This window comes from Rosa chinensis, chromosome 1 (assembly GCF_002994745.2).
Source record: "Rosa chinensis cultivar Old Blush chromosome 1, RchiOBHm-V2, whole genome shotgun sequence".
NCBI classification, from domain to species: domain Eukaryota; kingdom Viridiplantae; phylum Streptophyta; class Magnoliopsida; order Rosales; family Rosaceae; genus Rosa; species Rosa chinensis.
In genome coordinates this window covers 56098095-56111254 of record NC_037088.1, presented here as the reverse complement: position 1 = coordinate 56111254, position 13160 = coordinate 56098095, and the positions used below count along the sequence as shown (strand labels likewise).

The 13160-nt window shown below is 39.7% G+C and overlaps 3 protein-coding genes across 3 annotated transcripts; 2 read left to right on the top strand and 1 right to left on the bottom strand.

Annotated features, from left to right (window-relative positions):
- The first annotated feature begins 203 nt into the window (after positions 1-203).
- On the top strand, positions 204-2014 carry LOC112182551 (chalcone--flavonone isomerase 2). The gene is made up of 4 exons (XM_024321061.2): positions 204-435; positions 520-678; positions 1169-1392; positions 1479-2014. Exons 1-4 carry the CDS (start codon positions 336-338, stop codon positions 1659-1661), a joined length of 666 nt encoding a protein of 221 aa, XP_024176829.1. The 5' UTR covers positions 204-335; the 3' UTR covers positions 1662-2014.
- A 5450-nt stretch (positions 2015-7464) lies between these two features.
- On the top strand, positions 7465-8864 carry LOC112170253 (probable LRR receptor-like serine/threonine-protein kinase At1g05700). The gene is made up of 2 exons (XM_024307471.2): positions 7465-8033; positions 8267-8864. The coding sequence occupies exons 1-2, from the start codon at positions 7624-7626 to the stop codon at positions 8835-8837; spliced, it is 981 nt and encodes a 326-aa protein (XP_024163239.2). The 5' UTR covers positions 7465-7623; the 3' UTR covers positions 8838-8864.
- Positions 8865-10755: 1891 nt separating this feature from the next.
- LOC112170247 (proliferating cell nuclear antigen) lies at positions 10756-12250 on the bottom strand. The gene is made up of 2 exons (XM_024307460.1): positions 11874-12250; positions 10756-11041 (listed from the first exon to the last, which is right to left on the bottom strand). Exons 1-2 carry the CDS (start codon positions 12248-12250, stop codon positions 10756-10758), a joined length of 663 nt encoding a protein of 220 aa, XP_024163228.1.
- Positions 12251-13160: the final 910 nt, after the last annotated feature.

The window sequence follows — 13160 nt, the reverse complement described above, 5'->3', positions numbered from 1 at the left end:
TAGTTAGGAGTTAAGGTCCAGTTTCCCTCCATTGATCGACCGGTGAAGCTTCCCTCCACGTTTTAAAGCCTCCGACCTTTCCCTCACTCACGCGCCGAGCACGTGCTTACATCTACCTCTAACCGGACCCTCATGAATGCTTTCTTCAATTCTCAAACGCTGCCAATCCGTCATCGCCATGACACTATGAATACGACAACCTCTACCAGACCCTCACCGGTCCACTCTCCCTCTCTCAATCTCTATATAACCAAACCTTTACAGCTTCCTACACCAAACTCTTCTCCATCCCAAAACAATAACATCAACACCAACACCAACACAAACACAATCAAATGGCTCAATCAGTTACCGGAATTCAGGTCGAAGCGACCACGTTTCCTCCCGCCGTCAAGCCTCCGGGCTCCGCCAACACTCTGTTCCTCGCCGGCGCAGGTACTTAAACTTACAAAAAGTAATGTTCTCTTTTTGTTAGATTTGGTTTTGGCTTTAATCTGTGCGGTTTGCTAATGTGTCCAGGGGCGAGGGGGCTGGAGATACAGGGGAATTTCGTTAAGTTCACGGCGATTGGAGTCTACTTGGAGGATAAGGCCGTGCCGGCGCTCGCCGTTAAGTGGAAGGGTAAGACGGCCGAGGAGTTGACGGAGTCCGTTGAATTCTTCAGGGAGATCGTTACAGGTAAAATGACTTGGCTTCGATTAATGTTGTTGAAAAATGGTTGGACTAAATATAGTACGTCGATCCTTATGATTGTATAATGTACTTCAATCATTGGAATTGTATGCCTAATTTTGTCCTAATCTATTTGCTCGTGTTCTGATTAAGAATCAGTATTTTTATCTTACCAATCGACAATGGTAATGATCTTGATTTTACTAGTGTTTAAGGTATTGAACCTATGAAAGTTCGAAAATTTTGACCTATCCCGATCCATAACCTCCCTCACCAATTGGGTTAATTCGAAGTGCTTGCTAAACTTGTTTGCTTGGTTAGCTTAGCTGATAGAGATAAATTAGTGTGGTAGATTCGATCCAGTTGTGAGATCAGAGTATCAGAATCACAACAGAACAAATAATATAGACATTCAAATGGGCTGCCTTTGTTTTTTGCTGTAACTGTGTTTGTTTTTGTGGGATCGGTGGATATAAACTTGGCTATCATTTTGCAGGTCCATTTGAGAAATTCACACAGGTGACGATGATACTGCCATTGACTGGCCAGCAATACTCGGAGAAGGTTTCAGAGAATTGTGTTGCCATTTGGAAAAAATTTGGAATTTATACTGATGCAGAAGCCAAAGCCATTGAAAAGTTTGTGGAGGTCTTCAAAGATCAGACCTTCCCACCTGGTGCTTCTATTCTCTTCACACAATCACCAAATGGATCATTGACGGTTAGTAAACATAGTATTCACATTCACAGTTGTATTTGACAGCTGAGTTTTTGAGTTTTGACATATTTGTTTCCCTTTCGATACAGATTGGCTTCTCCAAAGATGGTTCCATACCAGCAGTTGGAAATGCGGTGATTGAAAACAAGCTACTTTCAGAGTCAGTTCTCGAGTCAATCATTGGAAAGCAAGGAGTTTCTCCTGAAGCAAGGAAATGTGTGGCTACAAGGCTATCAGAATTGTTGAAAGAGAGTGATGATTGCGTGGCCTGAAATGGGGAAGTAAAGGAAGCAGAAGTTAAGGCATGAAATTGAGAAAGGAGAAGAAAACAAAAAACTTATACTGTATTTGAAGGCCTGCTTTAGTCTGAGAAAGGAGAAGAAAAAAAAAATGAAATAATCTTATTCTGTATTTAAAGGCCTGCTTTAGTCTCTGATCTATTGCCATATATCTTTTCTGCATTATCCATATGAGGAATAATCAAGCATGTTCTGTTTGTCCTGTTCTACAATGATCTTATTCTGTATTTGAAGGCCTGCTTTAGTTTGTGTTCTATTCCCAATTGACCGATGAAAATTAAGGGTGATCTGGTTGGAGATATCAAAGGTGGTTGAATTTTCTTCTATTTATGCAAGTTAAGTAACTGCATCTTTCAGTCTTTTCTCTTTCGAGTTTAATCTGTTCAAACTCAGGATGGTTTTAATTCTGTGTACCAGTGCTGCTCTTAGCCCTTCATTTGTTCTGCGCTTCTTCCCAGAGCAACCTGCCATTTACATTTGTACTTTTGTTTTTTCTGCGCTTCTTTTGCTATCATCCACATTATCTTTGCTGAACTGAAATAGTGAGATTCAGATCCAAACAAATGATTTACAAAACAAAAAAGAAAATCAAACGAAATTGAGGGTCGAAACAATCATCTTATCCGTTGATCTATCAAAAACGACAACCACCCCCTCAATCGGCTTCTACTGTGCTCTACTTCACTGAAAGGACAACCTTAAGAACGGGCGACTTCAGAATAATTCAGGTCTACATCGATGGCGAGATGAAGTCCAAAGTGACACTAGAATTACTCGATCAAGTGCAAGATGGTCACCATCTACCTTGTGATTGCCGTAGGTCCTACAATCAATTATGTGACATTGGCCTCGGGTAGTAATTAAGTCCAACCTACGTACCTTTGTAGAAAAAACACAAATGGATGGTGCAATTTTTCTTTGTATTGAATTGTGTTGTAACATTTACATGAATGAGTAAATATATAGACAAATAAAAGAGAAATAAGACTAAGAGGATTCACACTACTCCCATGAATGAGTAAATATATAGACAAATAAAAGAGAAATAAGACTAAGAGGATTCACACTACTTGAATAGTGTGAATCCTACCTAAACTGATTACAGTAGAAGAAAGTCAATAAGAAAGGACACCATGCTTGAAACTCCATTGAATGAGAGAAGACTATTTGTGCCATGCTGCAGCAGCAGCACCATGCTTGCTTTGCAATACCACATGCACAAACGTAAATTGCAAGTTAACCATATCTTGACTATATCACCAAATCTTCAATAACCTTCAATGGTCAATGCCATTGAAGTGTTCATTAGAGAAGGTAAAAGCTCAGCTCCTCTACTCCAATGTAGCTTCTCCATTGCATGTTAGTCTCATCATTTCTTGTCCTTGCATGTAGTTCTCTTTTTAGCCTAATAGTCTTCCACATAACATATAGATCCTAGACAGTCAAATGATGAACATGTAATTTACATCATTAATTCAAAGTGTTCTCAAATCAAGAGAATGAATTCCTTTACACTTCATAAGTTCCTAAGTAGTAGACTTATCCTTGATCTGTTACAAAAAATGTGCGAAAGGAAAAGCTTTAATTGGAACATCTAGATCTTGCGAACTTCACAAAAACTATAGATTTTGGCATTTTGTAGGAGAAGCCGGATCCCACAAAGAGAACCTTTGACACAAATCCTCAAAACCTAATTTTTTTTTTGTTTGGCTCACTAAACTTAAGGAATTAAGCTAAAAACCCTTTTGACCTATATTCTAATCCTAACACATCTCTCAACTCTCTCTCCCTCTCTCACCACTCTAGGTTAAAGAGCTAAAGTTGTTCACTTGGTTAATTATCCGATAGAATCAAGTAGTGTTGTTGATTCTTTGTCAAACATGTACCAGCTGCAAGAACAGAAATAATATTTTCAAATGGATGCCTTAAATCCATTGGCGAAACGCATTGGGGACATTCTTGGTCTGTACATTGATGTCGACCATGACAATGATTTTGACTGTATTGGAAGTACTCTTCGTATCCGAGTTCGTGTGGATGTTAATTAGCCTCTACTCCAACGGACTACTGTGACTCAAGAAGACATTGGAGATTTAGAGGTGGAGTTTTAGTATGAACTTCTACCAGAGTTCTGCTATTTTTATGGTGTCCTCTTTCATTCAACTAGTTGCTGCCCTAAGTGTGGAGAACATCCAATTAATCCGGCGGATTTTCCATTTAGCTCTTCCCTTCGCAATACTTCACTAATGTTGCCGGGATTCAGTCCTCCCAATTCTCAATCCTTTTTTGTTGGTTTGGCGGTTTTTCATGGCGGAGCTGATGTCGGAATTAGTCATGTTGCAACCGGCGCAGATTTGGTGGTGGTGCATAGTGAGCGGTTACCAGCAGTTAGTGACGATTATACTAGGAGGTGATGTTTGTTTCACCTGTGGTCACGAGCTTGTGTCGGTGTTGGCAGGAATGAGATCGATTGTACTCAGATCTGATCGAAATGATCCGACCCTGTTTGGTCTAATGGATCTGATCTGGGAGGGGGTTGATTGGGATGGGTGATGTTTGTCAATGGCGTGACGAGGATGGTGGCGGTCCCGCGGAAGTGACTGTGCAGTGCAGCGGGTAGTCTTCAGGAGATGGGTTTCTGCCAGGCTTGATTGTTGGTCTGTGATATTCTTTCTTCCGCCGGAGCGCCGGAGATGCTGATCAACACTCTCACCGACTTCAAGAAATGCGACTCGGAGAGAGCCCTGGCTACCATAGAGAGCTCCTCTGCGAAGAGTAGAAGGAGGCTTGCACAATCCCATGGTTTTTGGTGGGTTTGTGGTAGAAGGTGTTGGGGCTACTGTTGGGACTATGGAGTTTCATTAAAAATAGTCCTATTTGCTGCCAAACATGGGATAACTGGGTTTAGACTACATAAGGATGTCCAATCCCATCCAATCCCATGTAACAAACACGACCGGAGTGTGCAGAGTGGTTTTCATTCTTGTCAGATTTCATGGGCCTCTTCTAATCAACCCTCTTCTACTTCTATATTGGGCTCTTATTTTCCCACTCAGCTCCAATCTATTTCAGGCCCTTTTGAAAAGTCACATGGCTTTTTAACACCACATGGACAATCTGCTGGCACATTCTCAACGCAGCAAATTGATTCTATGGCTGCTCTTATCCCTGCTACAATTGGAAAATCACATTCTTCTTTGCTAGTTATTGCTTCTTCTTTTTCGGATCCATTTCATCTCAATTCGGGTTTGGTGGAAGTACCTATTGTTTCTCATAGTGAATCTTTCTCTTCTCATCGTGTTAATTTAAAGAAGGCAGCCCACTCAAAGACCATGAAATCGGGTTTGGCGAAGGAAAACTTGGTTTTATCTGATGATCATCTTCTGACTTCTCTGAGGACAAAGAAATCTCTTACTACATCACATCCCTCTTCCATTGAAACTCCGATGGGACCTCTCCAAGATGTTGGTGATTGCATTTCTTTAGTTGTGGCCTCCTCTCGGACTTCCAACTCTAAAATCAAAACTAGTTCTGCTTCACGAGCTATTACTAAAGGAAAGGGTCCTTTGGGTTCGGGTCGGCAAAGCCAATTCAAAAAATGACTTTTCATGGTGTGCTCAAGTATTGGGTCGTCTTGGAAGCAAATTATTCTGCTCCTACAGTTGTTACTGCTTGTAAAGGTTTGGCTTTTAGCGCTAGTTGCACTGGCTCTCATGCATTCTGGCTCTCATGCATCGTTCAGAGAACTCGGAATCCAGATAACACGAGCACCATCATTGCTGGAAGACGCAACCCTAGGGTTGACCAAGGTTTTAAATATCTGCGATATTTCCGATATGTCCCCCGATATCTCTTTTTTTTTTACGGACCGATATATCTAGGGGGTAAATATCTTATCTTTTACCGTTTCTGCCAAATTTCTCCGACATCGTCAAATATCCCCGATATATTATATATTTGCGATATATCCCCGACAAAGTGAAGAAATATCTGTAAAATTTTAGGTAAAAAAAAAAAATCAGTAATTCTCTACATGAAAATTCGTGTGAAGAGAGATCTCTTAAAGGCAAATCTGAGTGAGGAGAAATCCCCTCAAGGTGAATCTAGGTGACTAGAAAATCCCCTCAAGGCAAATCTAGGTGAGGAAAAAAAATCCCCTCAAGGCGAATCTAGGAGAGGAGAAATACCTTTAAAGCTATATTAGGTGAGAAGTGATTCTCTAAAAGTCTAAATGCAAATCTGTGTGAGGAGAGATTTGGTACTGTGTAGTCTGTGACTATGTCTGTAACTCCGTATGTAGTTTGTAACTCTATAGTTGAATAATAGAAAGAAAATCAAGCCATAAAGGTTCAATTATTCAAATGAGGCCAAATGACATTGCAGAAAGAAGTCAAGGAACCATATATGGATGACATGATGAGAAGAGAGTGCAGAGTACGGAGTATTAAATTTTGGCTATGCATCTTGAAAAAGTGAGGAATAACGAATGTAAACCAGCGAGCGGCTTTTCAACCGCCTAGAGTCTCTTTTTGGATGTAGATGAAGTTGACATTCATATGTATTTATATGTAGCTCTAAATTTATAATAAATTGACTTTTTTCAAAAACGACATTTTGTTACCCTGTATCCCCGATATTTCCGATATCTCCTTTTTTCAAAGTACCGATACATATGGAGATACTGATATTTAAAACCTTAGGGGTTGACAGCTGCTGTAGAGAAGAAAGAGCGAGATCTCTCTCTGTTTTTTTTTTAAGAATGTAGAGTAGTGGACAGAATTTCTGCTTGCATCCCAAAATTGTTGTTGGCTAATGGCTACTAAAAAAAACTATGATTCCTCGGAATATCTGTTAAACTTGTCACATACGAAAAAGTAACAATTAACAAAAGCAAATCAAAATTTTCGTTGATGGATATGCATGCCATGGTTGGCATTGTAATAACAGCTAGTCGATGTGCAAAACTTGATACAGTTCCAACTTGCCGGAAAACATGGTTATTTTTGGTATTTCTTGTATATGTATATCAGTATATGAAGCCGGCCCGTTTTGACAGTGACCGATGAAACTAAAGGGTCCCCGGGTGGAGATATCAAAGGGAGCTTAATTTGATATCTTTTATTTTTTTATTTATATATGTTAATTTTGATAATCTTGAGAAGCACTCCATCAAAGGGCTGGTGCAGCTCTCCGATTTCACAAATTCAATTAAGCCTATCTTCATGAGGAATAAAAAATCCTGGACAGCAGTAGTGGTGCTTCTGGCTTTTTATCTGCTCGAAGCTTCTTCTCAGAGTACGTAAATTATTAGACTCCGACATATATAACACGTACAAACCCTGTTTCTTGTTTTCTGTTTCTGTTTTCTCTTTTGGATAGCTATCATCAAATTACAAACTAGTTCTGCCTCTTGCTTGTCTCAGCTGAATTGAAATTCATATAAATATGCATATTATTTATTTTAGCTTTGTGGTAACAACAACGTACTTTAGGACTGTAGGCATATGAAAAGCTACTATGTATTTTCTTACAGCAAAGTTAGTCTTCGTTATCTTCTTGTTAAATTTTTAATTTGAACCAAAAAAATTAAAATAAATATATATATTTTTTCAACATCCTAGTGTCACCGAGTTCAGGATCAATTTCATGCTTAGGGTTTAGGAAAGTTGCATTTAAGGGAATAATATGTGATTAAGTTAGTTTCTTTTATTAGTGATTTGTTAATAGGTTATGAACTTTTGATTAAAATGTACATGATTGGTCGATTAAGTTCTATTTTAATCACTCTTCAGTCACTATTGGATGGTTGAACATCGATTGCGGGAACAATGTTGTACGTGTAGATCCCACAAACTTACTGACATGGGTCACAGACAATGATTTGATCCAAACGGGCATCAACAAAGAAATTCCACAAAAGCAATCACTTGAAGAAATGAACACCCTCCGTTCATTCCCAAATCGGACACCACAAAATTGCTATGCTTTGCCAGTCGATAAGCAAACCGTACGCTACCTGATTCGGGTTGGGTTCTACTATGGCAACTATGATGGTCTCTCAAACCCTCCATCGTTCGATATTCATATCGATGGTCAAAAATGGTCGACGGTCAAAACATCAACTCTGGGAGAAGGGCCAATGTATCATGAAGCCTTGTATGAAACTCAAGGGTTAGGTTCTATTAGTCTTTGCGTTGTGCAAGTTAAGGATGGAGGGGTTCCCTTTATTTCTTCAATAGAAGCTGTTCCGTTATTGGCTCCTTTTAATCCATTGTACTCTAAGATGGAGACAAACAACACTTTCGATTTAGTATCCAGGATAAACTTTGGTGGTGATGAAATAAGGTATTTGCTCAAATCCTAAATTATTCAGTACGTAAGTATACACATTTGAACTAATTAGCGTATCTTCTTTACAAACATTTGCATGATATTGCCATTACAATAGACTATCAAACTGTCTTGATACGACTCATATCATATGACAGTGAGTGTCGCATACATGTTATGAGAATATGTCATGTAAAACTAGCTAAGAAATATCCAGAAGTTAATGTTGAATTTTGATTGATGTTCAGGTTCACAGGGTTATTATCAGAAAACTATAACCGAATATGGACACGAGGAACAACTCCGCCAAACTGCAACGAAGTTTCTACCTTACCAGATATACTCTCCCCAGAAAATGACCCTCCTATTTCAGTGTTGCGCACGGCCATAGAATCAATAGACCTTACCCATCCAATAACCTTGCCCGTTAGCCTCTCGCAAACAACCCCCCAGTCAGCTTACTTTGTGCTCTATTTTACCGAAACGACAAGCCTACCTAAACCAGGCGACACCAGAATAATTCAGATCAACATCAATGGTCAAATGAAATCCACAGTGACACTTGAGTTCACTAAATGCAAGGTGATCACATTATACCCTGTGATCGTCGAGGGTACCACAATTAACGTGACATTGGCATCGGCTAGTAGCTCTACCCTACCTCCGATCATCAGTGCAATGGAAGTGTTCACAAGAGTGGATCATGAAAAGAGTTCATCTCCTCCTCCTGCTTCTCCAGCCTCACATGGAACTAGAGGAACTTCTTTTGTGCGCACATTCATATTGTTTCTTGTGTTTGGTTGTTTCTTCCATTGCTAGCTTGAAATTTGTATACATATTAATTAGATGGACGTATCTTTCATGCCATTGTCTCTAACATGTCATTGTCTAGCTACTATCTACAGAACTAATACCACACCAAGTGACTAGAAAAAAAATTCTTTGCTTTTCTCAAATGATTTGTAGTCATCAAATGGTAAAATCACCTTAATATTTTAGGCAAGAAAAAAGTTAATGTTGGAATAAATTCAATTAACGATCCCTTTTTTTTTTTTTTTTTTTTTAAGGTCAGACCACAATGTGTATTTCAATAAAAAAAGCAATGGTTACAGAGAAGATGCTAAACTAGTTAGGGATTTGCTTGCACGGGAAGTGGCTGGAACCAGGTAGAAGCCATTATTACTAGTCAATCTTATACTAAAGCACACCAGGCAGCTCCTTAGACAAGGTAATGCTTACTGTCTTTGTCAATCAATGGGCTTGCTTTTGTAAGGGACAACAAGTAGCTCAGATCATATGTCTTCGAAACTGGCTCAATCATCTCTATAAACATTGCTTCTTCTTCTTCAGGCTTTGCATCATGATTGGCAGTAATGGCAAGTTGACTACAAAAGTAGAAACGCTATGAAGAAACCATCCCTAATTAACCATAATCATTCATCTCTGCTAGCTAGTATAATTATAACAGACTAATAAAAACGATATATATGTGCTTACTGATTGAAAAAAACACACAATTATACTTTTTTTAATTTCATGGATGATGACAATATATAATTATATATATAATATAGTATTAAGATCGCCGAAAATTACAATGACTGCATATGCACACTTGATCATTAACATTTGAATAAGACTAAACAGATTAGGAACAATGCAATTCATAAGCCAATTAGGACTATTTTTGAACCAAATAAACAACATAACATGTCACTTTATCGGCCACAAAATTACAATCTAAAGATTTTGAGAGAAATGCCTCCCAAATCCAAAGGAAAGAACTTGGCTGACCAGCCCTGGTCAGGAGGGGCTGACCACAGCCACTAACAATCTGACAGCTGTCTTTTTTTTTTTTTTTTTTTTTTTTTGCCCCTTTCCCTTTCGGTTCTCCTTCTTCAGTTCTTCCTCTTCCTCTTGTTCTTCTTCCTCTTCCTCTTCCCCGTGCTGCTCTGCTCCAATTTTCAAATGCCGAACACTACCCTCCACCACCAGCACCACCCCACCCACCCAACCCAACACCAGTCCCACCACCTCAACAACCACACCCACCACTCGCCGCCGCAGCCTCAACCCCACAGACTCCGCTTCAACCGACTCCGCCTCCTCCGCGGAGCCCAAGCTCCGAGACCACGTGGACCTCCACAGCCTCCACCGTCGCCGTCGTCCACGTGGGATTTCTAGGACCCTTTTGTGCCGGCTTCGTCTCGGTCGGTGATCGAGGAGGAATGGGAGGCTACGACCACCGCGTCGGAGGAGGTGGTTACAACTGTCACCGTGGCGGCGAGCACCGTGGAGCCGCCTTCGGTTGTTAGTGGGTTTTCGAAGGACAGTGAGGAAGAGGAAGAGGAAGAGGAAGAAGAAAAAGAGGAAGAGGAAGAACTGAAGAAGGAGAACCGAAAGGGAAAGGGGCAAAAAAAAAAAAAAAAAAAAAAAAAAAAAGACAGCTGTCAGATTGTTAGTGGCTGTGGTCAGCCCCTCCTGACCAGGGCTGGTCAGCCAAGTTCTTTCCAAATCCAAATATCCAAATTGTTTGTCTCCCCAATGATGATTTTCCTATCAGAGTAAACATCAGTGCACAATACAAAACAAAACCTCAAGGTCACCGAAAATCCTCCATTCTTTTTTCGTCTTTCTCGTAAGTCACACCCTCCTCACCAGCAAACACTGCTCCAAAAGTAAATTGTTTTCAATCAAAGCACAGTACCTAATATATAAAGAAAATATTTTAAACTACCTAGGGACGCCGTCCGTCCTCGTCCTTGACTATAGGAGTCAAGTAGAACCTAAAATAACTCGTCTTTGCAATTTTGTAGTCAACCACAACTGGCAGCTGCCGAGACAAGTTAATCCTAAATGTGTTTGACAGCGGGCTAGCTTCTGTAAACGGCTTCAAGCAGCTCAACTGATATTCGATCGAAACCGGCTCGTTCATTTCTATAACTGTTACTTCTTCTTCTTCTTCTTCTTCTTCTTCAGGCTTGTCATCCACACTAGCAATACAGCCAATACTATTGTTCTGCCTGCAGAAAACAATGTGATAAAATAACCCCCTCGAGGCCGCTTGTACGGAACTTCACCTCTTCACTGGATCCTAAAAATATCATCACGACCATCAGGGGCGGAACCAGGATTTAAGAGGCGTCCAGATAGAAGTATAAATTATCGGAAATAAATTATTATAAAAAATTTGTTTGTAAATAAATACAACTATAACAATAATTTAATAAATTATGTAGTATATAATTCATAAGCCAATAATTAAAACTAAACCAATGATAACTCGAATGAACAGCTCAATAAATAAAGATAAGACAACTTTTAATCAACCAAGTATCAAAACTAATTTGACGATCAGCAAATAAGGAAAAAAAAAAGAATTAATCACTAATCATCCTTTATTTCTGTATATTTATTTATGGTTATGTTATTTATCATAATCCCAAATATTCCTATGGTCAATCAATCAAATACTACTACTATTTTTATCAGTACTCACCTAAGTTGTTAAAGAGCTTGGGGAGGGGGTCCAGTAGCAGATTTTCCTTAGCAAACTCAACTTTTGCTGTTTTCATTATAAAGCTTAAGCATAATTAATTAAGAGCCAAGTGAAAAAGCCCGGGGGGGGGGGGGGGGGGGGGGGTCTGGACCCCGTCAGGCCTGATAAAAGGTTCGCCCCTAACGACCATGACCATCAATCAAGCTTTTGATTATCCTGACAAACTTAGCCGAAGGCATCCTAACAGTTGCTTGGTATTTATGAGACTCTGGAATATCAAAGTAATAATCCTTCTCGATTTTCCTCAGTTGCATCGCATAGTAAAAAGTAGTGTCACTTTCGAACATGAAGGTAACAGTACCACTATTATCACCATCGTCAGCCTGATGGTGACGTCGTCGTCGTTTACCGCAAAGTTGAGGATCTTGGCCATGCTTGGGAGGACAATTCCCAAAGAGATGGGCCGATCGCATTGGTAGTGCTTGAAGGCGTCAGGTCTGAGCCGCAAGGCCACCAGAGACAAATAGCTGGGATCCAAGGCTTGGAGGCAGAGCTCGGTTGGCGAGCAATCGAAGAGCTCGGTTGGCCAACAACCAACGAGCTCAGTTCGCGAGCAATAGTTGATGCCATACACCTTCATCGTCTCGATGAATTGCTCGCCATTCACCTTCATCGTCTCCATGAACACCAGAATTTCCTTGAGGACCGATGCTTGAAGTCTGAGTTCCAACATCCTTTTAGGGTATCTCTAAAATCTCCATATTCTTCCTTAAAATTTTTGAGATTGCTGCAAATATAGGGAATTTGGTTTTCTCTTTTCTCACTTTCCCTAAAATAGGGGTAGTTATAGGGAATCTGTTGGAGCAAAAGAAGTTCATTTTTCCCTAAAGTATAGATAAATCAAAATATGGGGAAGCTGTTAGAGTTGCTCTTAGGTGGTTTTGGGGTTATGGTTAGAGTTTTTTTTTTTTGCTTTTGGGGAATAGTAGCTGTATATGACCTATGTGCTCATTAACGAATGCCTCTGTGTGTCCATTTTTTTTTTCTTAGTAACAAGAAATAAATAGTTATGTGTTTAAGAAAAAAACTAAATTGGGAGAGAATTGAATAGTACTTTCATTGATAATAGAAGTCTCTTTATATAGAGAATTACAAGCATAGAGATAGAGTTGTACATGGAAACATAATCGTACATTGATTGGATATCTCCTAAGATTCTCTGAGAATATCTCTAATATAAACCATATTTCAACTAGAGCAACTAACCTCGAGTTTGGGCCAGACACATATTTTGAATTTACTTGAACACTCCCCCTTGTGTCGCCCAAACGTGGTGCTCATCTCGTTGCTTCATTAAAAACCTTACCGAGTAACAAACCTTGTGGGACAAAAATAACCTCGGTCGAAAGGGAAAAAAAGTACAACATACCCTTCACGTTTTGAAACCATACATGTAGACATCTCCCTATGATGTCTGCATCTCCCCCTGATGAAAACGGTCATGGGAGTTCAGATAACTTCCTCAAACGATGCTACCAACATGTTTCTCAAAAGTGGAATTTAGGCAATGACTTAGAGAACAAGTCTGCCACACTATCCTCAGATTGAACCTAGTTCACTTTGTTCTTGAGGAGAGTCTGTTG

What these genes read in the sequence shown, in the direction of transcription:
- LOC112182551 (XM_024321061.2), top strand. Translation starts at nt 336, where the DNA reads ATGGCTCAATCAGTTACCGGAATTCAGGTCGAAGCGACCACGTTTCCT. An exon ending in TCTGTTCCTCGCCGGCGCAG is followed by an intron (nt 436 to 519) that starts GTACTTAAACTT and finishes TAATGTGTCCAG; the next exon opens with GGGCGAGGGGGCTGGAGATA. An exon ending in CTTCAGGGAGATCGTTACAG is followed by an intron (nt 679 to 1,168) that starts GTAAAATGACTT and finishes ATCATTTTGCAG; the next exon opens with GTCCATTTGAGAAATTCACA.
- LOC112170253 (XM_024307471.2), top strand. Translation starts at nt 7,624, where the DNA reads ATGAACACCCTCCGTTCATTCCCAAATCGGACACCACAAAATTGCTAT. An exon ending in TTTGGTGGTGATGAAATAAG is followed by an intron (nt 8,034 to 8,266) that starts GTATTTGCTCAA and finishes ATTGATGTTCAG; the next exon opens with GTTCACAGGGTTATTATCAG.
- LOC112170247 (XM_024307460.1), bottom strand. Translation starts at nt 12,250, where the DNA reads ATGTTGGAACTCAGACTTCAAGCATCGGTCCTCAAGGAAATTCTGGTG. An exon ending in ATGGTGATAATAGTGGTACT is followed by an intron (nt 11,042 to 11,873) that starts GTTACCTTCATG and finishes TGTTTTCTGCAG; the next exon opens with GCAGAACAATAGTATTGGCT.